The sequence below is a fragment of the Lates calcarifer genome, linkage group LG18 (genome assembly GCF_001640805.2).
Source record: "Lates calcarifer isolate ASB-BC8 linkage group LG18, TLL_Latcal_v3, whole genome shotgun sequence".
Classification (NCBI taxonomy): domain Eukaryota; kingdom Metazoa; phylum Chordata; class Actinopteri; family Centropomidae; genus Lates; species Lates calcarifer.
Genome location: NC_066850.1, coordinates 3,040,076 through 3,063,853, shown reverse-complemented (window position 1 = coordinate 3,063,853; position 23,778 = coordinate 3,040,076). Strand labels below are relative to the sequence as shown.

General features: G+C 45.3%; 1 protein-coding gene across 7 annotated transcripts; it reads right to left on the bottom strand.

Moving 5' to 3' along the window:
* Positions 1-2,982: 2,982 nt before the first annotated feature.
* On the bottom strand, positions 2,983-23,043 carry LOC108890584 (ubiquitin carboxyl-terminal hydrolase 15). 7 transcript variants are annotated; one of them, XM_018687490.2, is made up of 22 exons: positions 22,909-23,043; positions 22,007-22,143; positions 21,572-21,702; positions 19,474-19,600; positions 18,897-19,042; positions 17,766-17,827; positions 17,283-17,372; positions 13,258-13,405; positions 12,690-12,863; positions 12,150-12,308; positions 11,836-12,060; positions 11,671-11,754; positions 11,197-11,291; positions 10,223-10,411; positions 10,015-10,133; positions 9,517-9,801; positions 9,223-9,293; positions 8,559-8,674; positions 8,285-8,434; positions 7,688-7,791; positions 7,010-7,098; positions 2,983-5,768 (listed from the first exon to the last, which is right to left on the bottom strand). In XM_018687490.2, the coding sequence occupies exons 1-22, from the start codon at positions 22,995-22,997 to the stop codon at positions 5,373-5,375; spliced, it is 3,186 nt and encodes a 1,061-aa protein (XP_018543006.1). In that variant the 5' UTR covers positions 22,998-23,043; the 3' UTR covers positions 2,983-5,372. The 7 variants fall into 7 exon arrangements, with proteins under 7 accessions (XP_018543006.1, XP_018543007.1, XP_018543008.1 ...); XM_018687491.2 differs by having other exon boundaries at positions 22,016-22,143; XM_018687492.2 differs by lacking the exon at positions 17,283-17,372.
* Positions 23,044-23,778: the final 735 nt, after the last annotated feature.

Below are 23,778 nucleotides of genomic sequence, written 5' to 3'. Positions count from 1 at the left end.
TCCCCTTTACTTTTGATAGTTTACTTACATTTTTTTCACAAACCCACGCGACGCAGACCATTAAAAACCAGCTTTATTTAAATGAACAGTAATAAAAACAAAGATATTTAGCTTCACGTGTGTTTCAAGTGATCATATCTGTCCCAGTTCACACATTCAGTTCATTTTCACACGCGCTGTAATGTGAATACTCAATGTCCATTCACTTCATTCTGGATCCGGGTCGACTCCTCCGTCGCGAGTCACCAGCGCCGGCAAGGCAGTAGATTGCGCAGTCATCTCCACAAGGGGTAATATGACAACCCGACCAACAGCACAAACTACTACCTCAACCAGCGCCTGGCCCTCTTCTTCTCCTCCCCCCTCTCGCCTCCTTTTGTCCTCCTTAGCTTTATCTCTCCAACTCCAGTTTCGGCTCTTGCATCTCCATTCAGTCGGTGTCGCTGTGCGTAAAAGCGCACGGAGGGGGGAAATGGCGTGCGCGCAGGAGGGAGAGAAAAAAAACGTGGCTGCAATAAAACGAGACAAAAACCCCACCCAAAGCATCGAATGAGGGAGGGGGGAAAGGGACACCCCCTCCTGTATCTTCCCCTATATTTCCTGCACCTCCTGCTCTCCTCAGATGACCTGGGTGAAAATGACATACGGCAGGTAAGGACGGCGGAGCTCTCTGTGGATTATCTGACTAGCAGAGCCGATATTCATCCCTTCATCGGACCAAAAAAAGAAAAGAAAAAAAGGGTGCACTGTGGTTTTAATTCATCTGAACATACCTGAGATTAAACCTGAGTCTGCATAACATGAATAATAATGAGTCAAAACACAATTTATAAGGCACAGTGCGCCTCAAAACATTCAATTTACGCATCACCACAAACGCATCACCTGATTTACCATTTTAACTCAAACATAATCAAAAGCACATTGAGAAATATTAAAGAAAAATAGATAATTCATGCGTTTTCTTTGCATTTTAAGACACGTGAGATTAAAATAGACTGAGAAAAAGTCGCAGTAACTCACAGCTCTAATTCCGCGTTACCGAAATTTTGTTTGTGGTGATAAAATTCAAAAATCCCACATCGACTCCTCACACAATCCTTCACCTTGCAGCTGAACTGCAGCAGCCTGTTTTATAATCTATTGTCTGTTTCTCTCTCTGCGTCGGGGAGAGAGGGAGAAAAAAAAGTTGTCCCGGTATCAGATCCACTCGGTTTATAAAACACATAAAAACCTTTCGCCTACAAATCTACAGAAGCGATTTTCTTTTGCCCCCCCGTTCTCTCCCCTCGCGGACGCCGCATGTGTCAGGTAGGCGCAGAAAATGAGTGGATTTGGCGGAGCGGCGCGTGGATAAAATTCGCGGGGAACGTCAGGACGGGTGTAGGCACGAGCGGAGATTAGAGAAAACGCAGAGGTCTCACTCTGACGGGTTTTCCGAGCACCGGCGAGAGGGAGGAAACTGAGAGAGAGGCGCCATCAGCTGGTCGGAAGCAGACATTTATCTTCCGATGGAAACATACCTGTGGAGTAAAAGACATTTATTTTACAAAATAACGTTTGATCCTTGAATTTTTTTCATTTATATTTCTTTTTTCTAATTCTTCCCTTTTAAAACTAATCTTTAGCCACACTTCATTTTACTTTACATGAAAGTTACAAACAAATCTGGAAAACTTTCACTTTTCTAACAAACACGTTGCTTAATTTCAGTATTTTTTAATCTGTTGATTATATTTACCAGTGAATTAACGAATAGTAATAATATGATAATAGTGAAATAGAGTGGTGCAGGAATGAGTTCTGAAACCCGGAAGTAAGCTTTAGCATGTTAGCACTTCCTGTTCCTTCATCCCAAAGTCAGTGGGGTTTTTGTTAAATGTCTGAAATAAGGTCTGTGGTTTTAACACAAGCTCAAGACATATTCACGTTTTGTTTTATGACATAAAATACAGCACATTTATTTTTTTAAGCTTTTACGTGTCTTAAAAAAGGCGGTTGCTAACGAGTGTCTAAATGAGACTACAGAGGTTAACATGGAAAAAATGAAAAAACATGAAAAAAAAACACTTTTGTTGATCACAGATCTTATTTTCTATAATGATCCAAAAACAATGGAACATTGGCTTTTTCTGGGGTGAAGCTAACTTCCGGGTTGGACTAAAAAAAAAAACATACGTCATCCCTTCGCCACTAACTTTTTGTTTTAGAGCAATAATTTAACACTTAGACAGTGATATAAATCAGAAACCTGTTTTGTCACATTCAGTATCTTTATATATGATTATCAATTCTTAATTAATCAAAATGTTCAGCTGCAAATCAAAAATAAATAGACTCGTGCTGTAATGATGTGAGTATATTATATATTCTTACGTGTCTGTGTCTGAGAGAAGCGTCAGGTTTTGGCGATGAAAGCTGGTTTTCGTTTTCTCCTCCCGAGTGATCCACTGTTCCGTACACACTCCCGTCCTCCTGCACCTCCTTCCTATTGGTCGGCGGGGACGAGCCGCTGGCTCGGGGGGAACCTCCCAGCTGTGAGCGGGCAGAGAACCCCTCAGAACCCGGAGAGAACACCGTGTTCCTCCTCACAGATCAGCTGCAGCTGCAGCTGCCTCTACTGGGACAGAGCGGGGAGAGAAAATGGAGGGCAAACCACAAATCTCATGTAAATTCCTGCAGGAAAAAAAATGAACAAGTTATTCATGGCTCATTTTTATTCTTAGAGAGATAGAGATGCAGGTGAAATATGGGAATACTTGCTGCTGTGACCAAGATTTGTGCATTGAGCCCAGACCAAATTACATTCCCCTTAACACTGATAGAAAGCTGCTTTATTTATTTCTGTGAGAACAAGTGTATCCTCCATTATTAACAGAAAATACACAAAAAACACACCAGAGCCAGTGATGGGAGTCAAGGAAGAAAAGACACACACCCACCACAGACAGAAGAAAAGAAAACCAGAGCAGGACCCACAAGAAGCTTTACACAACTTTATTGAAGATTGTGTATAAATACACATGCACATTTCAAATGTAAACCCAAGTGAACTCAAGTGCAGCCAAACCTGGAAACCCTCATTATCTCATCATGCAAGGATGTCTGGATAATTATTATGTTTTTTGTTTTTGTTTTTTACAAAAAAGTCCCAAACAACAGAATCCATCCATCCTTTTTTTAAAAAATATTCCCTCCCTGACAAGAGCGCAGGCAAGACTTTTGCAAACTGGTTTATGTGTGGACTGGAGCCACGTCCTCCCCCACCCTCCCCCCTCCCCCCGACACGTCAGGTCTTGCCAAGGTTTTAAATATATTGTCTGTTTATTATTAAATGCTTACATATAAATAAATAAACTTTATCAAATGTGCACTCACAGAGTGAACTCTTATGTACAGTATTGTATAAGCCTATAGTAGCAATCACATCTCACTCAGTCAGGATGGGGTGAGTCGCCCCCGAAAGGCAAGGCAACGCCGCGGTGATGAAGCCCGCAGGAGTCGAAGCGCGAAGGCATGGTACACAACTGATATTCTGAGGCGACAACAGCTGTTTACAATGGAAAAGAACAGGTAGAAAAAGAAAACATAACGCTCCACCATGGAGAATAGAGTTCTATCATGAGTTAACGTCGATGGAGGAATATCCTGCAACGATCTGCCAGAAAATATTTTCACTGTATCATGATCCCAAAAGCTGAAAGGCCTTTTAGGGTCGACTCACCCCACAGGTTTCAGTTTGTGCCCCCACTTCCTCACCCATCCTCAAAGCTCAGGACCACAAAGAAGCATCCCCCCCACCCACCCTCCCTGTCGCCTCTGGAAAGGGACGCGTGAATTCATACAGCAAGTATCAAAGGTGAGGAAACCCATTAATATCACATTCAACCAAACCAAGAAAGGGAGCCATGAAAAGAAAAAGGAGGGAAAAATCAGGCCCTATAAAGAATCAAAAGGCATCAACCACATACATCTGGTCAGTGTTCGTTCCATTCAGCATACATTCTGGCCCTCTTGTGGCTTAAATGAAGGAGGAAAAAAACAGTTCGTGATGACGTGGCCGCGATAGAACGAGCAAAAATGCGTACTACGGAGCGTTCGATGTGGTGGGGCGACAAGCGAGAGAAAAAGACGGCGTGACGAGTGGCGTGGAAAGAAAAGGCGACCGGTCTGAGATCAAGAGTTTAAGGCCGAGGTGATTCAAAACACGAGACGAGACGACGCATCTGATGTCAGCGAAATCACCGATGTTTCCTAATCTCACGGCGCCTCCGATACGAAGAGAGAAAAAAAGTAGGCGGAGCCGTGCTAAAGCTTTAAACACCGCCTACGAAGTTAAACGTAAAGAGGGAGATATCTGTCGCAATCCCTGCACACTACGACGAGTTCGTTAGGACAGAAACGTCCGAAACACCTCCCGATTCGTTTCCACAGCTAGCACAGAACGTTTGGTCGATCTGCGGCGTTCGCTGGATCATACCCTGCTTTAATTTAGAGTTTTAAGAGATATGATATGATATATATCGACAGAGGAGACCAGAGAGAGAGAGACAGCAAAAGCAGGAGCTTAAATCGTTTAAGTTCATACCAGTGTAGTAATCATCTGTCTTAAAATGCAAGATCACAGCAGCAGCAGCAGCACAAAGCTAGGACAGTTTGGCTGTTTGACACTGTATAAAACCACACGACTACAGGGCGTCGCTTCTCTACGCTAAGTCCAGACTGTAGACGCGTCTCGCGTATTAAAGGCAGCTTCCTAAGCTTTTAACTGTGAGAAAACCCTCTGAGAGACGACGTCATTGTCAAACAATTTGCAGTATGTCTGGCAATAATACATAAAAAAACAAGGTGGGTGGTTGGTGATTGTGCAAGTTCAAAAATGTCTCAGCGCATCACGAAAACCCAATATAATTCAGTGTTTAAAATATTTACAAAATTATACTAAAATGATATGCCGACAATTCCTCGCTCTCAAAAATATATATGTATAAAAAAAAATAACAACAAAAGGAACACAAAAAGCAGAGGGAGATTCCAAGCGAAGCCTCGAAATCAATCCCTGGTGTTGCTCGGTGAGCGAATCCTAAACGAACGGACGTGGCGACACACACACACACACACACACTTGACACACACTCACACACAGTGATTCAACCACAGAGGAGGGCCCTGATTTCTTACAGTTGCGTACCGCGGCAGCACCCCTGACTTAAAAGCTGTCACACCCCCCCTCGCCCACAGTCGAGCGGCTGAGTCCAAGCCGCCGGGTGGGACCGATGGCGCCCGCTGCCATGCCGAGTGTCCATATGGCTTTGGATGGAAAGATCCCAGTCTCTCTCTCTCCATTGATCCGTGTCCTCCCTGCGTCAGCTTCAGTTGGTTTTCATGGTGACGTCTTGATTGGGTGCCTGCTCCTCCTCCTCTTCCTCCTCCTCCTCTTCGTCTTCCTCCTCCTCCTCCTCGTCTTCCTGCTCGTTGTCGTTCTTCCTGCACCGGTTCTCGTTCAGGTCCTCCTCGTCGTTCTGAGCGGCGGCGCCGCAGGCGATACTGCCGGCGGCAGCAGCAGACGAGGCACCCTGAGCACAGGAGGCGGCGGCAGTGGCGGTGGTTTTTCTCTCCTGTCTCTCCTCGCCCTCGTTCTCTTCCTCCTCCTCTTCGCCCTCCTCTTCCTCCTCCTCATCCTCTTCCTCCTCGCGGTCGAGGGCGAAGTAGCCGGTGCCTTTCACCGTGTCCTGGCGTTGGTAGAACAGCACATAGCCGGCTTTGGACTGCGGAAAAACACGAGGAAACTCAGAGGCATTGACACACTTTTAAATACTGATAATGAATCATTCAACAACAGGAAGCTGCACAATGTTTCAGGTACCACCTCATACTTAGAATATGTCTGGGGAAATGTGTAAACACTAACAATTCCCATTAAAAAGACCAAAACTAACAATGACTAGACCTTAATAACATGTATTGTCTGTGCAGCTTAAGCCTGATGCACAAACAGTGAGTCATGCCGTCACACTGGGTCACACATTGTAGTTTATATTTAGTCACTCACACACTGTCCAACAGCCAGATAAAACATAATAGAGTGTATCAATCTGTCCAAACAGTGCCCTGTTTTTAAAGGATTAAGTCTTGATTAGGAACAATGAGAGTCACACTCAGGCCGAGGAAGCTGTGCAGTCTTTTCCAACAACGTTACTGTTATCATCTGATTCTTTTTTTACAAGTACCAAACATCACAGCCTGACCTACTGAACCAAATGAATCCTGTCAGTCAGTTTGGATGATATTACTGTAGGTTAATATAAAGTTTAACGAGCAAAAATAAATCAAAATGTGTTTGTACAGTAGCAAGCTAGCTGGTAAATCAGAGTTGCTAAATGTACGCTAGCTAACGCCTAGCTCTCGTGGTGCTAGCTCTGCTTTCTTCTTCAGTTTTCTGTACATTTGTAGTTTGATTCAACAGGTGATTGAGGAGAGTTCATCTGGTCTGTTTCTATTAGCCGGTATCAACTGAAAAATATTTCAGGACAAATAATGAAATGTATGACCTCTGTGGAAGGTCAGTTCTCTATAATATAAAGTTTCTTCTGGGCTCTGAGGTGTTAAAGCCTTTAAAACTTTCTCAGTACCCCCCACTGTTAACACGTCTTAATGAGCCTTCACATTGTTTGAGTCTGAGCTTTCTGCCTTGATTCATCCAGTTGTTTTTATGTACCAATTACTGTGAATTTGAACTCAAAAACAGTAAAAGCAACAAAATACCCATAACCACAGAAAACAGAGCTCTCAGTATCTTATCAAAGCCTTTTGGGAGCACGAGCGCAGTCGGACATCAATGAGAAATCACGACTGTTTGGCAAAGTCGTAATTAATCCCAATTAGTCGCAACATTAGAGGAGTGCACCGCTTTGATGAAATTAACCGTTCTAGTTTGTATCCAGCAAATCCGCCTTTGATGAGCATACAGTAGGACCGCCGCCCAGCTTCGGCAAATGAGGATACTCACCACTATTTGATCTTCGTTGGCAGGAGACACGCTGCTGTCATCAAAGTTGTACCACTTCCCGTCGTCTTTGTTCTTAGCGTAAGCGGTATCTGAGCAGGACGAGATTAAACACAAGAGTACAGAACAAAATTAAACACATTACTTTGGTGTTACACAGGTTTCCCTCGTTAAAGGTGCACATTCATGTGCTCACGCTGGTTTTCTGTTGTAAAGTGCTTTGTAACTTTGTGTGAGAAGGTATAATTTCACACTTCACACGTTCAAAAATCCACTCAGGGATAGTACATTTGGAGTAAATGTAAAATCTGCTCATATGAATTTAGTTTTCATATCTTCGTTCTACAAACACAAGCACAAGCTCAACCCAAATAAAGTCAAAAAGTCCTTCAAACAAGCAGATACGTCTTTAAAAATGCAGAGAGCCCCTGCTGTAAAGCCTGTGATGAGCTTCAAACAAAGCTGTGTGTGGTAAGACGCTGCAAACACCACCAGTCAGGACTGATGTTAACATCAAGCTTGTTAGCCCGCTGCAATCGCTGCTTTTCAGGCATGTGAGAGCAACATATTTGCACAGCTTGGTGCATAAAGAAACAGAGCTAAGTGAATATATAGCAATGATAAACACTGAGGGAATCTGAAAGAGGGAATTTAAGTGATTCAGTGAAGTGTGTGTCTTACAGTGGCCTCCTCCCATCCCGCCGTAGTGGTTGGACACAGCAATGAGGTCGTAGCGACACGGCCCAGCGTTGGGGTTGATCAGGAACTCAGACATGTCCAGATCTCTGAAGGGAAAACATTAAAAAAAGATTAAGTCCTGCGGTTATTTTCGATTTGAAATGCAATTTAAAAGGTGTTAATGGCATCAAAAGGTCCTGAAAACTTTAGAATTCAAATGAAATACAGCTGAAATCAAAGGCATTATAGAGAATTTATTTCACAAGGATGGTTTCAGCTCACAAACGCTCATGTTTAACCACGGTTATCTGCATCACAATTCACAAATTTAGTTCATTTTATACAGAATAAATATGTATAAACATATAAAATATAACATATAGAACATAATAATGTCCAGAAATCCCCAGGAATGATCAAACTAAGCTCATTTTTATTTAAATATTAACGTGAATAATAATAAACTTAAGTGAATATTGTGAATTTACTGAGCTGCATATAGATGATGTATTGCGAACAGAAACAATAGATTCGCTGCTGAAAACGCAGTGTTTAGCTCTGGTGATAAATTGCCTCTCTGCTGTGAGGGTGTGTGTGTACCTGAGTGGGAAGTCAACAAGGGAATCCAGTTTATCCCTCATGTAGCGGCTGTAAGAGAAGCGTTTCAGATGGACCACCAGCACCGGCGGCAGAGACCATAGGTCCAGCTTCTTAGTGGCCTGTTGGTGCTGCTTGCAGTTTGGACAGTACCTGCGAGACGGGACACATTTTTTTATTTTTTTATTTTTTAGAAATGCATCGTGACGCAGCGTTTGGTTTGTGTTTGTTTTGACTGTGCAGCAGCAGCAGCGGCGGTGGCGGCGGTGCTTCTCACCACGGATCTTCCGCTCCCAGTTTTTCCTTCGTGGTGAACAGCTCGATGCAGTCCTTCAGCTTGAAGAAAGCCTTCTTCTGAGGCTTGTACTCCATGCTCTCATGCTTGTCAAAGTCCTGCTCTCAGTCACAGACACAGTCAGACATAGATCAGTTAGAAAACAAAACTCTTGTTGCACCGCTGTCGCTCATCAGACACAGATTACATCCAAAAACAGAACACTCCACTCTGAGGAGACCTTAAATTAATACAAACTAAAAAAGCGTGTTACCTATAAATTCTAATTAAAACCATTTTACAGACAAGTTTGTCTTATTATCAGTTTATCAGTCGACTGTGAAGCACTTTGACCTGCACTAACCTGTATGAAAGGTGCTGCAGAAATAAAGTTTGATCGATTGATTGAAAGTCTCAGAGGCAGAAACCATAAGAGGTGGACATTTAATGCTTTTGCTAAAGAAGCAGCTGCTGCAGACATCAAACCTTCTGATTATAAGACAGTCATCACAAAGACTCCCTGTTGCTGCAGTCTGGGTCACACTGCCATATTTTCTAACATGATGGCAGGTTGCTTTTGTTCCACGCAGAGGATGTGCGTGCTAAAAAACAGACGCTGTAAAACTAGATTATCTGCATCAGAGAAAGATTGTGACATTGTCTTTACCTCGACGACGGTCTCATCAAAATACTTCTTCTTGATCTCCGGTTCCCAGTCCAAGGAGAGATAAGAGCGGTCTGTGGAAAGGTGGACAGAACGTAGATACACAAATCAGATGAGTCGTTGTGAGTTTGACTCTACTCTCTCATCACCGTCTTTTTGTCTCAAACATGAATCTATTCACTTTTCTCTGCTGTGATTAAACTGACAGTTTGAAACAGGCGAAAAGTCCTCGGACGCTAAACGATGAACCTGATTACTCTCTGTTTGAATTCTGAATTTCCTGGCTTCCTCTCCTACCGCTGAGTCGCAGGTGTCCCTCGTCAAAGCGGATCTGCCTGGTGTCCTCCTTGATGAGCGAGAAGTCCGTTTTGCCCATGTTATTGAACTGGAATGTAAAAAGTCTCTTTCTGTTGTGCTCGGCCGTCTGCTGGCCTTTGGTGGTGGAGTTCTGCGGGCCGACCACGCCGTTCTCCAGCTCGTTGTCCCCGCCCACCGAGTCCTCCGATTGGCTGTTGTCGTTCTCGGAGGGCAGCTCCTGATCCTGGCTCGACTCGTCATCCTGCTCGTCTGTCTCCATCTCGCCTGAAAAACAGACAGGTTCTTTCTTATCACCTCTGCTGGGAATGACTAAGTGCTAAGAAGCACACTTAATACTGAACTGCCTTTGTAGTTTTCCTCTTTATTCCTCGGAAAAGTTGATAAAAAAGCTTAAAAACGTGCAAAAATCAGAAGATATGACACTGTATCTGAAAATAAAGAGTGAAAAAATAACAATAATAATGCTCGTGTACTCACTCGGTGACCCCTCCTCCAGGAGTCCATTAGTGGCGTTCCCATTGACAGTGTGTTGTTTGGATGGCTGCGTCTCTTCACAATCCTCCTCATCCTCTTCTACTGAAGATCGCACAAACCGGCTGCAAACAGAAAAGGACAGTTTTATTTCGTTAAGTTGCTCTGAGTGAGTTCTTCCTGAGTGGCTCACTGAACGTCTGTGAGCACCCACCAGAGGCGCAGGAGCAGCATGTTGTAGAGCTTGTCTTCGCTGAGGGTTCTGGGTACGGCGATGAGGAAGGGCTGCCCGAACAGCGGCGTGCTGGTGTGGTTGTAGCCCGACTGTTTGTACTTCTCCCTCAGGTGCACGGGGATCACTACGTGGTCCGTGTCCTCCACCCTGTTCACCGCCACCTCAAATCTGCACAAAGAAGAAATAGGGTCGCACTGGATAAGCCACAAGCCAGCAGCAGCTATTCCTACTATATTTATGTCCTTGGCTAATGAAGGAGTTTAATCTGGTTGACAGCCAACTTTCCTGTGCTTTAAATCACTGGTGTCACAAATATTGTCAGGAGTAAAGTCAGAACACACACATTTATCAAGCAAGTCTTCACCTCTGTCATACTTCAACTCTGAAGCTGACGGACAAGCCAGACTAAATCTAAATATCCTGTAAATTACAGGTGTTATTTGTCAGAGGTACACATGTACCAGTTGTTTTTTATGTCTGTATATAAATATAAATCCTGTATAGATCGGAGGATGTGAGAGTGGGGGCATACAGGTGCAGATAAACATGCATACACTGTATTTTATTTTACTTTTTAGTTTTGTCTTGGTCTATAATTTGCTTACTTGCTTTGGTAAATCTTTGAGTTCAGGAGCTGGATGTGAAAATTCCTGCCTAGTTTTTTAAATTAGTTATTTATTTTTAATCTATTTTCTATATGTTTACTCACTTAGAGATTTGTTTTCCTTTTTTTCTTTGATACGAGGGCAGACTGGTAACATGATGCCAACATGTATAACCTGATGTTTATATAAAACATTTCACTTAAATAAAAAAAAAAAAGTGTTGTTTATATGGTAAACAAAGGGCAGAGACTTCACATGAATGTGGCCTGATTTGAGTTTAGATAACGCCGCTGTTGTAATCCAGCTGAAGATAACGGAGCCTGTTTGTCGGCCAAGCTTCACACTCACACGTAGATATCATCTCTCTCCATGATGCTGCTGAGGTTCTCGTTGGTGGCGAAGATCCGGTGGAAGCGGTGGTTGTAGATGTCAGTTACAATCATCTGGAGGATCGGAGAGAGACGGAGAGAAACGCAGTCAGACGAGGGAGAAAAAGTCTTGAAAATGGAGGCTTTAGACTTAGACAGAATAATCCAATATAAGCGAGAGACGTTTTCTAATTTAATTAAAAGTATGGATGTAAGTGGCTTCACAGAGACGTGTTACTGCATCAGTCTTGTGCTCACGATGCACTGATAAGATTGAAAAGATAAAATATGTTCTGCACTAGCTGCTGAAGCCGGGTGGACAGGGACAGTTTGAAAAGGAGTGGACTATTTTGGTCTGTGCTGCCCGAGCAGATGTCAGGATTACAGTGCGATGGATGGCTAATAAGAGAGCGGGGGTTACTGCCCGGTGCAGAGCTGACAGTGATGTTGATACCTTCTCAGCAGGAACTCCAGACAGGCTGGAGAGGGAGGTACACAGGTCAGAGATGTAGCCCACCTTCGGCACAGTCAGTTTGTACTGAAACAGAAACACACGGCCGTCACCTACTGTCTTCACCTGAAAGTTACGACCCCCTACTGAGCATAGTCTGCATGCTACCTGTGTGGGTTTGGCGAGAGGGTCCAGTCTGACGAGATAGACCTCCAGTGTCCGCTCCTTCTTCATGGGAAGGGGCAGGGTCAAGTAGCAGAAAGGATCAAAAGTCACAGAGACCTTTGAGCAATCAGGACACACCAGGGTGGACTTGAAAAGGCCGTGGAAGATGTCCACGATGATGGAGTCGTTTCTCTTGATGTGGTTCTCCCAGGCTTCTTCCGCCACCACCTGGAAACGCACGGCAAAAACACGAACCAACCCGTTACCGTTTTCCCAACACTCGTATAATAAAAGCCCCGATCATCTTATGAGCTGACCTTATCAGGCCTGCCGTTAGCGTCCTTTAGCTGGATGTACGGCTTCTTCCTGATGCGGTTCAAGTCCTCGTGAAGGCCGTCCAGGAGAAAGGCCAGCAGCTCGTGGGAGTCCTGCTGCTGGTAGCCCGAGAACTGTGGGGCAAAGCGGCCCACCTGGGTCTGAAAACACAGACACAGATCCCCAACATGAGATAACCATGAGACTGAATCATTGTACATTGGCAACCCGTCAGTTTTTGTGTCTTTTTAGACTCAATAACCAGATTATATTTAGCACATAGCTCCTCCAAACCTTCACCTAAACTGCTGATTATTTTATTGTTTACATATCTGAGGATTTCTTCCACTTTATCCTTTCAGAATGGGAGTGTACACTTTACATTCCAAAGACATATTTTAGCTTCCTGCTTTCACTGCCTGCACAAACATTTAAAAGTGACGCAAGACTCTGCTCTCACACTCCCCTTTTTCTGTATAAACAACGCAGTGATTTTGCTGCTGAACATTCACATTCACTTCATGCAGTTTGCAGGTATTCACCTTGAAAGGCCTCGGGGTGACATAGCTGTATTTGCCCGACCACAGCTGCTTGATGAGCTCGGCGTAGGCTCTGGCGATCTCCCCCTTCATGCCCAGCGGGTTGTCCTCGTTCAGCTCGTCCGTGTACTTGTCTTTGAGGAAGTACTCCGTCAGGGGAGGGATATTGCTTAAACACTGGGGAGGCGGAGGGAGAAAAAGGCAGAGGAGGACAATAATCAGAGAGGACTGATTTAGGCACTTCATCTGAATTTTAAACCTCCTCATCTCTGACTTTCTTTTTGTTAAATTATGTACATATACGGTGTTGATTACAAGCCTTCAGGACAGCTTCAATACTCCCTTGCATATATTCAACAATTATTTTTTTTCTCGTGCAGCACCTTGATCTCTGGAGATTAGTCTCCCCAGGCACAAACCATTCCAGCATGAACACATCTACATTCAGGACTAAGAGTGCAAAGTGCAGTCAGACACTTTTTTTAACCAAATTCTACTCTGAAGATTTGAAAATGATTAAAATAACTTTCTGTACTTTCTGCACGGAGCTCCCTGAAGGCATGCTTGTTACCTGCACAGCAGAGTTCATGAAGCAGGTGTTGCCCAGGTTGGAGAGTCCACAGAGGCCCGAGCGCTCACTCTGCCTGCTCTGGTCTGAGTAGTCATAGCTGTTACTGTAGGAGTGGTAGGACGGCAAACTATAGCTCGAATTCTTCACACTGTGCAATAAACATAAAAATGCACAAACAGGCAGGTTATACAGGGCTGGGTAACACTTTGTCAAACTGCTACAAGCTAAGAAAAGGCCATGAGCATCCTACTGCTACATCTATGTTAAGATAACTAGTTATATTTTATCAAGTTGAAGTTGTTAATACACTCAAAAAACAGAGAAGAGACCACAAGGCAAACTGTTTTCACGACCGAACAATCCAAACCCCCTCCCACAAAGATTTTCTCAGGCTTCCCAAATAGAGCTTAAAGCTAGGCCTCCCCCAACTGCAGCAATCAGCAGACCTCTGGGGTGGCTGCAAGCCAGTGTTGGTCGTTTCTGGCTCCCACTGGTCAAGGGAAACAGCTGTGATGGCGGTGGAAGCAGTGGCCTCGCAGTTCAGCACACGGTGGTCCACCCTTCTGCTGTCCAGCTCCACCGCCTCGGGCCTCAGGCACCACCAGCAACACAGGAGCATGACATCTCAGCCCCGCCCCGGCCCACGCCGGCCCACATGTCCGCACGAAACTAACCGGGCAGCAGCCTGGGTGAGGTTTGATTCAGGGCCCGGGGCATGCAGATCCTGTTGTGTTTTTTTTTTTTTCTTTTCTTTTTTAAGAGACCAGGAAGGAAAAGTCCAGCTCCAGTCTTCCACTGCTGAGTCCTGATGTTAACTCAGCTCAACCTAGCGCAGCTCCAGCAGCAGTCCGCACCAAGTTTAGGCCCACATTTGACTTCCGAGTCCTGCACAGGCCAACAACCAGCCCACAGAGCACATAAACACACAAAAACACACACTCTTCCTCTTCTCTTTGAGCTAACTAAGCAGCTCCCCTCCTCTCTTCTCCCCCCTTCTTCTTTTTCGGGCTCGACCGCCTGTCATCTTGTTATCCTCTCTGCCTCAGATGTCCTGTCCTGTCCTGCACTGTCCTCTGGTCTCCCCTGCTCCTCCCTCTGGCCTGCCTGCTGCTCTCTGCCGCTCTACGGCTACCAGCGGATATTTATAGCAGCATCAGCAGCAGCAAGGATGCTCAAGACTACTGCTACCGAAGCTAGAGGTGCACAGAGAGAGAGAGAGAGAGAGAGAGGGAGAGAGGGAGAGAGAGAGAGAGGGAGAGAGGGAGGGAGAGAGGGAGAGGGAGAGAGGGAGAGAGAGAGAGAGGGAGAGAGAGAGAGAGGGAGAGAGGGAGGGAGAGGCAGGGAGAATAGGGGGGAGGGGCGGACAGTACAAGGGGGGGAGGCTGACAGAAGAGAAATGAGATGGGGATGGAGGGAGCAGCTGATCCACTGCATCCAGCTGAGGCTGCAGTATTCACAGGCCTGACTCTCTGTTAATATCTCTCTACCTCCCTCCCTCTCTCTCTAACATACATACATCAACACATTCATGCCGAACATTTATCCCCCTTTCCTTACACTCGGCCACTGCGTCCTCGCTCATCCCGACACACTAACACACTCTCAGTTTCCCTCTCTTGCCGTTAAAATGCACCCTACGACACCGTCAGCACCCCTCCTCGGCGAAACACACACTTTTGACACTCCCTCTTTCGTCCTCGTTAATATGCCACGGGCGTCTCTACGGGAGAGGAGGGTCTAAATAAATAAAATAAAGTAAAAGCCAGGGGGGAGAAAGGGTGGTTTCATCACAGGGCGTGGAGCAGGAGCGTGAGATGAAATGTATTCTGAAGGTCACTTCGACTGCAGAACGTGTGCATCGCAATGAGCTCAGGGGAGAGGTAAAGAGACCAAGAAAGAGAGAGAAAGAAGAGAGAGAGAGGGAGAGAGAAAGAGGGGGGACACCGCCTCCTAAGACAGTGACACTTACTGCTGTTACAGAGCATCACAGCTGAGGCGAAACTGACCAGACCGAAGCCACAAAATCAAAAAAAGACAAGTGTTATGTAATGTGGGAACACTTCAAATGAAGAAGGGAGTGAGGAGAAGAAAAAAGAAAAAGAAAAAAGCAGGCCCCATGCATAATTCAGAGGAAACGACAGCACTGGCACTACAGTGGATCAGGGACAGGAGAGCTGCTGGGACTGAAGATCTCATTTCCCCAAGTCACCCACAATCCACTGTGCAGAAAAAGAGGCCGCCGCTATCAAACAATACAACGCAGAGAAATGACGATGTGAAACCACGTTCCCCAACTATACGAGCCAGTGGTGTACGGGGCCGGTGACACCTTCCCTCTTTATCAATATAGACTTTTCAGGTGGCTGTTCATTCCTGCATTCCAACAGCACTGAGACACACAGACACACACACACTCCGGCATGCAGTAAATCACACACATCGGGTGAAAGGAGGGGACAGTGTAAAATCTACTCGACAGCAGAGTCAGAAAAAGCTCCACCCACAGCAGAAGCAGTGCTCTCTAGCAGAGGGGGCCGACCGAGCCTCTGGGGCCCCGGAGCTTCACAGGAGAAAAAAAAAACCTTAATCAGTTTACAGAAACGTTTTCAGAAAACAGAAACTGAAAGCTGGAGGGAAACTGAGCTGTAATTCATTTTGGCGTGGCAGGACATCCAGACTGACTGATACCTGAGATGCTGCTGTGATTTGACACTTCACCTTCTTGTGGGAAGATGAAGCGTCTGAAAATGTAGCCTCGCACCATGGCTGCGTGTTTGAGCATATAGTGATTTTTTAAAGAAAAGTTTCGATATCTCTGAAACTGCTGATGTGGCGCATCAGCGTCCTTTACGTGCACGGGCGCTGTTAGATACCAGAATGGTTCTAACAACAAAACGAGAGCACAGGTGGAGATCAGGCGGCTCAGTCTTTTATTGAAAGTCTTTTCTGTTATTTGTTGGTTTGGTGGCGTCCGGCAGAGAGAAAGAAACACGTCGCCCAGAAAGCAAAAGGAATTATCAGACAATCTGATCACATCCTCTCTCAGTGGATTCACCTTAAAGCCCTCAGTACCTGAGGAAAACAAAGCGCTGCTCTCATCCTGTCATTCCTCCTGCCATCAGGCTGCTTAACATCGACTGTGGTCATTTTGTAAAACTGAACTTCCCTTAGGGAAAAATAAAGTTGTCTGAATCTGAATTTACAGATGCATCAGCACTGTGTTAAAAGGGCACAGAAACTAAAACACTACACGACAGGAGTTATCACAGCAGCTATTGCAAGTTATTTTATCTGTCATCGCAGCAGCAGAAATATGCTGCCAAACAGGTTTTGCGTTTTTATGCTAGATGACCCCGTTTTTTTTTTTTTTTTTAATTGTTTCCCACAGCTCTCTGCGTTCTCCCAAAATACACTGCTAATATCTTATTATTACAACGCTTTGATTGACTGTTGTATAAGACTGAGACCTCGTGGTGCAGATTAATGGGTAAAACAATTATCACATTAACCATAATCACGCAGCCGTAGCCAAAGCTATCGATCAATCAGGTTAGAAAATCAGATGCAAACTGTTAACTAACATAATTAAATGCTGACTAAAGCACCCAGAGGCACCGGAGGGCCATTTGTAGAGAGCACTGCTGTGGCTGGAGAAAATTCCAAAGAGATCAATCCCTCCTCTGAGGCCCCTTCCCCCCCCCTCCCTCGCTATCAGCTCTTACAGCTGAAACCGCATCATCAGGAGATAGCTTAAAGCCCCAAACCACAGCCAGAGATAGACCTGTGTGACAAGTACGACTTCAACTGAGCAGAACTGAAGAAAAAAAATCAAACTGAAGTCGCTTCATTTCAGCGGAAATTTCTGCAGACTTTCTTCACTTCATAAGCCAATCTGATGTGAAGTTTCCAGCCAGGTTTTGACGTGAACGTTTTGCGCCGAGCTACGCCTCCAGGGGCTCCATCTCTGGCTGTCGGCACCCCCACCCCCACCCTCCCCACCCCTCAGCTATTCTACTAAGCCTTACTTCCTGCTGTTGAAGCTGCTGTTATGATTGTTTGTGAGAGATGAAGGCGAGATCTTTGGCAAAGCAGAGAGATTGGAAGCACCAGATGACCTTCAAAAGATAAAGAATAGATCATGAGTTAGAGGAGAGGAAATAAGGAGCCCGTTCAAGAAAGGTGTGTGAGTGTCCATTAAATAAAACTGAGATGAGATAAAAAATAAATAGAGGGATATGTCAGCAACAAAACGTCAAGCAAAAGAGGTCGGCAAAGTCACGGAGAGGAGGGTTTTCTTTTGAAGATGATGAGTGAAATAGCAGGGAAACTTTAAAAAGGGTTTAAATTTCTGATGCTGTTTAACATCATATTACCGTCAATCCTTGGCAATTCAATAATACACTGCCTACTGTTTGTGTTTTAGGGGAATTGCACTCCATTTCTGCGCTAACTCCTTCCCTCTGTCAACAGAGACATACGCGCCAGGTGACGAGCCGTCGTTCACTCACTTGGGTGCCGTGGAGCCTCGGGGCCATGTGCCATCCTCATTCTTCTGCTCTATTACGAGAACCTGCGGGAGACGGCAGAGAGAAAAAGAGAAGGCTCCGTCTGCTTTCACTGGGTTAAAGACGCCAAGTCATGTAAGCATCGGCTCATCTGCACTCTGAGCACATGAGCTGCATTTAGTTGCATTAATCGGAACCTTTTTGAGAATGCAGAGCTGGATGAGTGCTGATTTTATGTGATTTTATGTGGGGGGGGGAAGGCTGGATGGATCTGATCTGCTGTTTCACTTAGTGAGGATTTAGTCCGAGGCCCAGGTGTCTAAATGAATCTGTGTTAGAGGCGACTGCCAGGTGGAAGCCGGGACATACGTGTTCGGTTTAAGCAGCTTACAAAGAGATGTGGCTGGATTCTGCACTGTAACCATCTCATTGCAGGACAGACTTACTGTATTATCTTAGCACAACTCCAGCTTCACTGTCCAGGCTGATTTAAATAATCTGATTGAGTCATTTTCTTACTAATAACTTTACATTTTGCTATTTCCGATCACCGCAGGTTTCACATTTATTGATTTTCTTGCTCTAACAAACTTGTATCGTGGTTTTCCAGCAGCGATATTAAATGTTTTCCCAGGAGAGAAGCTGGGCTGAGAGCAGGAGCAGCGATGAAAAGAAAATAAAAGACGAGAGCACCACCTGCAGAGACGTAAACTTCAGCAGAGCAGCAAAGAAGAAACTCGTCACAGTACCACCTACAGCTCCCAGCGATTAAAAGTAAAAGTCATTCACTTCATTTTAAAATCAGTTTTTGGTTGCCCTGAAGGTGGTGGTGTGATCAGTGATTGCGCCCTCTGCTGGTGATGATAACCTGTTGGACACTGATTCAAAACAAAGCAGAACAGGAAGGTTTTTCCAAAGCTCCACTCTGCTGGGACCTAAAAGGGCTGACTGATGGAGAACGCAAATAAGGAAAAGCTATCTGATACAGGTTACTGAAACTAGAGCATATTTCACTGAGCTCAGGAATAATAACTGTCGACGTAGCAAGCCATATTTGGAGGAAAAAAAAGGAACAATACAGGACTGTTCAAACTGTTCTCACACTGTGGCGAGTTCAGATAAAAGCCTTCCTACCTGTCCTTGGTAGAGGCCGGCGTCTTGGATGGTGCTGTCAGGTTTGTTGAGAGGCTCAAAGGTGTTGCTCATGTACCTGTTCCACAGCCTGGTCTCCTTCTCGTCAGGAATGCTGAACAGCTTCCTCATCTCCTTCTCTATCATATCTGCAGCCAAAGACAAACGTTATTTGGTTTAAAGACAGACGACCTGTCCAGGGTGTTCCCCTCGTTTAGAGAGGAGTGGTTTCACAAGAAGGATTTTAGAAGCATGCCTTGTGTTTGAGTCATTTCTAGTGAAGTGTTTATTACTGGCATAAAGGATTACTAGAGGAAACAACATGCAAGTAACAGCATGTAGTGTAGTTTGTTCAGGCATTACACAATTACTCAAGAAAAACATGACGACTGTTTATAATCATTACCTTTATGAATGTGTGCAGCATGAGTCTGAACCTCATGAATAAAATCAATGACAGCTGCTGCGACTTAATGTTTTAAGTCATGTTTTGAAAGCATCATTTACAGGCTGCCACCTCCTTTATGTGTGACTCCAGCAGTGTTTATAGACAGGTTACTCCACAGTGACTCAGGCCTACCTATTGTGTCAGCTTTACTAAAGCGTCTGGTGATCACGTTGTCCATGTTGCTGTCTTCGCAGAGCTTCAGCTCCGTCAGGTACACCTCCACTTTGCAGTGCTTCACAAACATACCCTGCTCCACCACCTGGGAGAAAACAGTAATATTAACAATTCACTACGCAAACACAGTATGTTGCAGATCTGCCGGTGTCAATGTGTCTGATGACTTATAAGCTTTATATAGGAGCAACACTCGGGCTAATTCAAGATATTTCCAGCACTTATTTCACATTAGCTGTGCGTCATGACTGGACTACATCAGCTGACCGCTTGAAACTTCAACAGGCACACGTTAAACCAAAGTCTGGTGTGGTCAGAATCACCACTGCTACTCTACATTACCTGCATAAGTCTCTACAGCAGATGAAAAGTTCCCTGCTGCTTCACAGCTGTCAACATAAGTCAACCAAACAGAGACCAGGAGCGAGTAAGCTTGCAGCGTTTCTATCATCTAATCATCTACGTTAAAAAGTGACATTAAACAGGTAGATTGTGAGTTGTAGTCGCTGCTGTTTCTAGTGCATAATAAAGCAGGGTTATGCTGGCCTGGTTGCCACTCATCTGGTGTCCTGATAGGAGCAGAGTCAGAGTGAGGAGCCTAAATTAGCAGCACCTCGTGGAAACAGCTGAGGGGTCCCGGCCTATTTATTTCACCGCTGAGCCCCTCCAACACACACACACACACACACATATATATATATATACACACAGCACCAGCTTCACAAATGTCCCTGAGAACTGCAGCAGTCATGCACACACACACACACACACACACACACACTAAAAGCTCAGATTCCCCACAAACCCCTCCCCTCCCCAAAGCCCCGACCCCCCCCCAGTGGGACCATCCTACCCGTCAGCACACCACCCCTGTGTTTGTAAGCTCGCAGCAAAAAGCCCAACTCATGGCCAAACTCTGACAGAATTTCTCAAATCAGAGCCGAGCCAAAACCATTCACCCCCCCACCCCCATACTGGTTATGCCTCTCGCACTCCTCTCAAAAGCTTTCACGCTGCTTCTCTCAGTGTGACCTCAGCCGGCATTCCTCCACTTCAAAAAACAAGGACATGCAGGAGCACTCCGCCGGCGCTGGCAATCAGACCAGAAGAGGACAGCGGAGGGAAACATAGCGCCCAAACCTGTAACTAAAACGCTTGTGCCCCCACCACCACCACCACCACTCCTCCTACCTCCCCCTCCCCGCACCTCTGGATGTCAACCCCACAACAGAAACAAGAAAAAAAAACAGGAAAACTAATAATGAACCTCCTGCATGTTGTGTCTCGCAGATCGCTCCATGTAGCTTTTCAGTCATCCAGAACGTTGCCTGAAAATAGAAACCCGGCGGCCACCCGATACGTCCCGCGACATACATGGCAAAAGGGGAGGGTCGATGGAAGGAAGGGGGGAGAAAGAACGAGAGAGGGAATGATAGAGATGGAGGGGGGAAGAGGAACCTCTTCTAGCAGCCATGATGCCATGACTGGCGAGATTTGAGGCAGGGACTCGATACTGTGAGTCCAGTTAACTTGTGGCTGCCATCATGACGTATTCTACAGACTGAACAACTGTTACCACACGTACAGCCTCTTATCTCACTTTACTAAAATAACACTAAGGCAAATAACTGCAGTTCATGACAGAAATGAATGAAAAGCTGAGGGAAATGAATGAAAGCACCATCACTGCTGCTCTCTATTAATACAAGATAAATATATCAGTATCATCTTTGTAGACAAATCACGCCAACTCTTCATAGAGCATTTCTTCTGACTAAACACAGTCATTCACTCCAAATTAAATGTAATACCAGGCTGTTTTTGCTATTAATTTGGTGTAAAGAAGATAATGTAACATCATTAAGAACTATATCTCTCTAATATAATTTCCTTGATCCACAACACAAGTTTTATTTACAGCTGTACTGCACATTTCTCCCTTTCAACACAACACAAGCCACACTAAACAAAGAAAACCTGTTTTTCTATAACTGAGCAGAGCACGCTCCATTCGTCTAGGCCATTCGTAACCCTATGCTAATGGCTGAACCCTCACCTTGCGTGCAATTGGCTCCTGGCCCTCCGTCAGCCCGTACCAACTGACGAGCTTGTTCCAGCCCTCGGTGGGGACCAGGATGTAGTCGAGCTCGTCGATGAGGTGCTCCTTGATGGCCAACACGTCCCCATCTAGAGGGAGGAGAGGAGGACAATTAGAGGGAGAGAAGGTGTATTTACTCACCCACTACTCACCCAGCACTCACTGTCTCACATCAAACAAAACAAACAAAGAACAAGGTATGCTGGAGCACTTTCTATGAACCCTCACCTCCCTGAAAAAAGCAATAGAGTTGGTCAACAATGTTGTTTTTGTTGCTACTTCCAGAATGACTAAGCTTTACTGTCCTGGGATCCCCAGAGTTATGTAAAGGCCACACTCTGTATACAATTTATTCTTCATGATGACTGAAGATCCAAGGAGTTGAATCATCACCTGTCTTACCTCTGAGAAGACCAGAGTTATCAACCGGTCCTGGGTAGACATTCTGGTCACCCATCTGGTATTTGTCCCAGCTGTCAAATCCCACATATTTCTTCCACTGTTTAAACCAGTGACTGTCCACCAGATACCTGCAAAGAAGTCAGTAATGCAGTACTATATCAGCTCAGATGAAGCGAGGTGGGGCAACGTTAGTCAGTGTAGACTCTTCAAGGGTCATGCAACAAACTTAAAAGTATCAACCACAGCTTTTGTATTTGTTTTTACATGTCAAATAGTAATGGCAGCAATACTTCGGCAGGTGAAAGCTACCTTAGTTCGCTAAACAAATCTGCCTTTAAGAAGCGCTCATTACACAGATTGATAGTTGTAACAGTAGCTCTGTTGACGCCGAGTTGAGTTCAGGTTGCTGCATGCCTGGCCAGCTGGCTCTGTGATTTTGACAGGTGCTTTTTTTCCTCCCGACTCCGCCCTGCCGAACCCACTGACTGGCGAACCACTTGGAGCTTCGGTGGTCTAGCCAGCTAGCTAGACGCTAACCTAGCTAACTAGCTCCGACAAACGATACGTCGGCTCACCGAGATCTTGTCAGCAGTTAAAAAGCGAGGCGGCAGTTTGCGAGTGGTGAATACAACCATCAGAATACAACACTGAAAAGATCTGTGGGGTCTGCCGTTCTTCGCTGACAAGTCTGAGAAGCTAGCGTTAGCTCAAGCACCGCTAGCCGAGCCGAGCTGACACACATGAAGCTGACAGGATTCCGTTAGCTAGCTCGGAGCTAACTGTCAACACGGCCCGTCACCTCGGCTTTTTTATCCTCCGTGGCGTTGACAGCCGCGGCGGAGCCGGCCGACGGCCACGCGGCATCTCTGAAAAGGTTTCAGCTCGAGTCTTACCAAGTGTCTCCCTTTCTTAGCTGTGTTTTCAGCAGTGCCGCGACCTCTCCTCTCTGGGTATCCAGATCAGCCGCTCCTCCTTCCGCCATCTTTCCTCAGACATCACCCCGCTGCATGGTGGGAAAGCGTGGGGCGTCACCGAGGCACGTGGAGAGTGACGCCGCGGCTCCAGCCAATCAGCGGCTCTCCGACGGGACAGGAGCCGCATGACACCCAGTGGCAAACTTATTCTAGAAAAATGCTCCAAAAATGCCCCATCATTGTGGCTGAACAGGCTTCTTTAAGTCTCAGAAACTGTACCCTCCTAAAAAATATTACAAATTCTCAAACTACACATCTCTTTGTCCAGCCAGGAGCATTTGACTTTTTAACAAAAGCTCTGTCTGTAATACAAGGGGCATTACATTTTGTAAAGAATATGGCAGTCGACACAGTCAGGTTTTTTATTTTCTCTCTCTTTTACCTAAGGTGGTTTTCCAGATCAGAATTTAAACGTTTCCCCTTGTGCTGTGATAGAAAAATGCATGACTCCTGCATTCTGCAGAGGACAGCCTGAAAGTCTTTTATTAGGACACCAGGTTTTCAGTGTGGGAAGCACAGCACTGATAGTGTGTCGACACATTATGCAAACTAATCTTGTTTTTGCATCATCACAATCAATAATTAATTCATAAAGTAAGCACCATTATGAATAAATAATGTCATAATCGACAAATTAAAGGGGTACTCCAGAGATTTTACATAAAACTGGACTTGTGAGAGACAGAAAAGAACTGAAGCAGCACAGGCAATGACACACAGACCTAGTATTATCCTACATTTCCCATAATCCCTGTCTGGTAAATGCCCATGCTCTATCAGACTCCATGC

What these genes read in the sequence shown, in the direction of transcription:
- LOC108890584 (XM_018687490.2), bottom strand. Translation starts at nt 22,997, where the DNA reads ATGGCGGAAGGAGGAGCGGCTGATCTGGATACCCAGAGAGGAGAGGTC. An exon ending in CTAAGAAAGGGAGACACTTG is followed by an intron (nt 22,144 to 22,908) that starts GTAAGACTCGAG and finishes ACTTCTTTGCAG; the next exon opens with GTATCTGGTGGACAGTCACT. An exon ending in TCACCCCGAGGCCTTTCAAG is followed by an intron (nt 12,309 to 12,689) that starts GTGAATACCTGC and finishes CTGTGTTTTCAG; the next exon opens with ACCCAGGTGGGCCGCTTTGC.